This window comes from Monopterus albus, unplaced genomic scaffold (genome assembly GCF_001952655.1).
Source record: "Monopterus albus unplaced genomic scaffold, M_albus_1.0 scaffold534.1, whole genome shotgun sequence".
Lineage (NCBI taxonomy): Eukaryota > Metazoa > Chordata > Actinopteri > Synbranchiformes > Synbranchidae > Monopterus > Monopterus albus.
The window spans coordinates 1876-3545 of NW_018128414.1; the positions used below are offsets into that span (position 1 = coordinate 1876).

At 44.4% G+C, this 1670-nt stretch overlaps 1 protein-coding gene across 1 annotated transcript in view; it reads left to right on the forward strand.

Moving 5' to 3' along the window:
- Positions 1-1326, forward strand: part of LOC109953028 (uncharacterized) — a 2842-nt gene extending 1516 nt beyond the window's left edge. The window contains exon 3 of the mRNA XM_020588374.1: positions 1144-1326. Coding sequence (XP_020444030.1) covers positions 1144-1326 — 183 coding nt within the window. The remainder of the gene's footprint in view (positions 1-1143) is intronic.
- Positions 1327-1670: the final 344 nt, after the last annotated feature.

A 1670-nucleotide genomic window follows, 5' to 3' on the forward strand; every position in this document is an offset into this window, starting at 1 on the left:
CTGGAGCTGCTTGAACCTTGAACCAGGCCGTCCATCACAGTGAGCATCAGGTCTCCATCATGACTTCAGAAACACAGTGTCCGACTGTAGCTGTGAGCAGAGAGCTGCTGCAGCAGGAAACAGGAAACTATGTACCCAGCAGCCCCCTGGCTTTGGGCTCCACTACGGTCTGGGAGAGACACAAGAAGACCTCACTAGTGAGGACGTTCCCTCCAAACAGCTCCTGCTCTAAACTCTGACAGACAGTAACATGATGTGATGACCGGCCTGGTCTCCAAACACTGAGTCATGTGACACAGCAGCAGCCTGGAGGACGAGACAGACTGAATCCTGAAATTCCTCAGTCTAAGCTGTTATCTAAATATTTATTTACTCTTTCTATGTTTGTAACTTCTGCTTTTGAAATTTTTTGCGACCAAACAAAATGTTAGTTGTTCATGGTTCGTAAAGACAAATGCTTCATCAGCAAAACAAGAAGCAGCTAGTTTTTGCAGCATTTATAACTTCACAGTTTGAATCGTTACAGGTTTACTACCTAAGCAAAACAGGGAGGCTGTGGCTCAGTGGTAGAGCAGGCTGTCCTCTGATTGTAGGGTCAACAGTTCAATTCCCAGTCTCACCAGTCCACATGATGAAGTGTCCTTGTGTAAGACACTGAATCCCAGGTTGGTCCCTGTGGCCAGGTCAGCGCCTTGCATGGCAGCTCTGCTGTCATTGGTGTTTATGAATCTGTAAGGTTCCTCTGTCAAGGTAATGTAGAAAAAGTGCTGTACAAGCACAGTGTGTTTATAGTTTCTAAGTAAGACATGAATGTGATTAACTGACCTTGAATGTCTGAATAGTCTTTAATAACAAAGTGTTTCTTTGTCATATGCACAGTTAGGAAACGTGTTTCCCTGTACAATCAAATTCTTACTTTGCCGTCCACATGAATGTCACATCATTCTATTTTCTGTCCTTTCAGTGCAATGCAGTGAACATTATCTTTTTACACCTGGTCTTTCATTTACAGTAGGAAACACTGACAAGCTCTCTGTCGTCTCACTGACAGGCCTACTTTTCTCATGCCTGCAGAGTTACACTGCAACCACTTGGTGGCGCCATGTCCTGTTCCTTTTGGTTACTGATCATGTTTTCCTGGAGGTCATGGAGCTTAGAGAAGACTCTGATGCCAGCTCAGTCTACAGTTCTCTTATAGACATGGACCATGGCTCTAAACATGCTTTGAGAAATGTAATCAGCATCACCAGCGATAGCACTGTGGTGCTAACAGGAAAATCAGGTGGACTAACAGCCAGACTCATAAAGGACGTCCCTGACATCTAGCATGTCCACTGCCTTGCACACAGTCTTCAACGTGCAGTGAAAGATTCTCTTTAAATCTGTCTGCTTGCAATAATTTTGCAATTCTCATTGCAAAGTTGTACTCAGTCTATCACCAGGACAATGAATGTTGGATCACTGCAGGAAGCAGTGTCTGAGATAAACACAGGTTTTGAAGATTGGGCAGGTGTTTATCGTCTGCTGGGTTTCAAGCCCCTTCAGTGCAGTGAGAGCTGCTTGGGAAGGTTTTTCTGCCCTGTTGCATCATTTTAAAACAGCCAACAAGGACTCGTTATGCTCTGATGGCAAGAGAGAAATACAAAGGCCTAGGAAGAACCTGATAAACT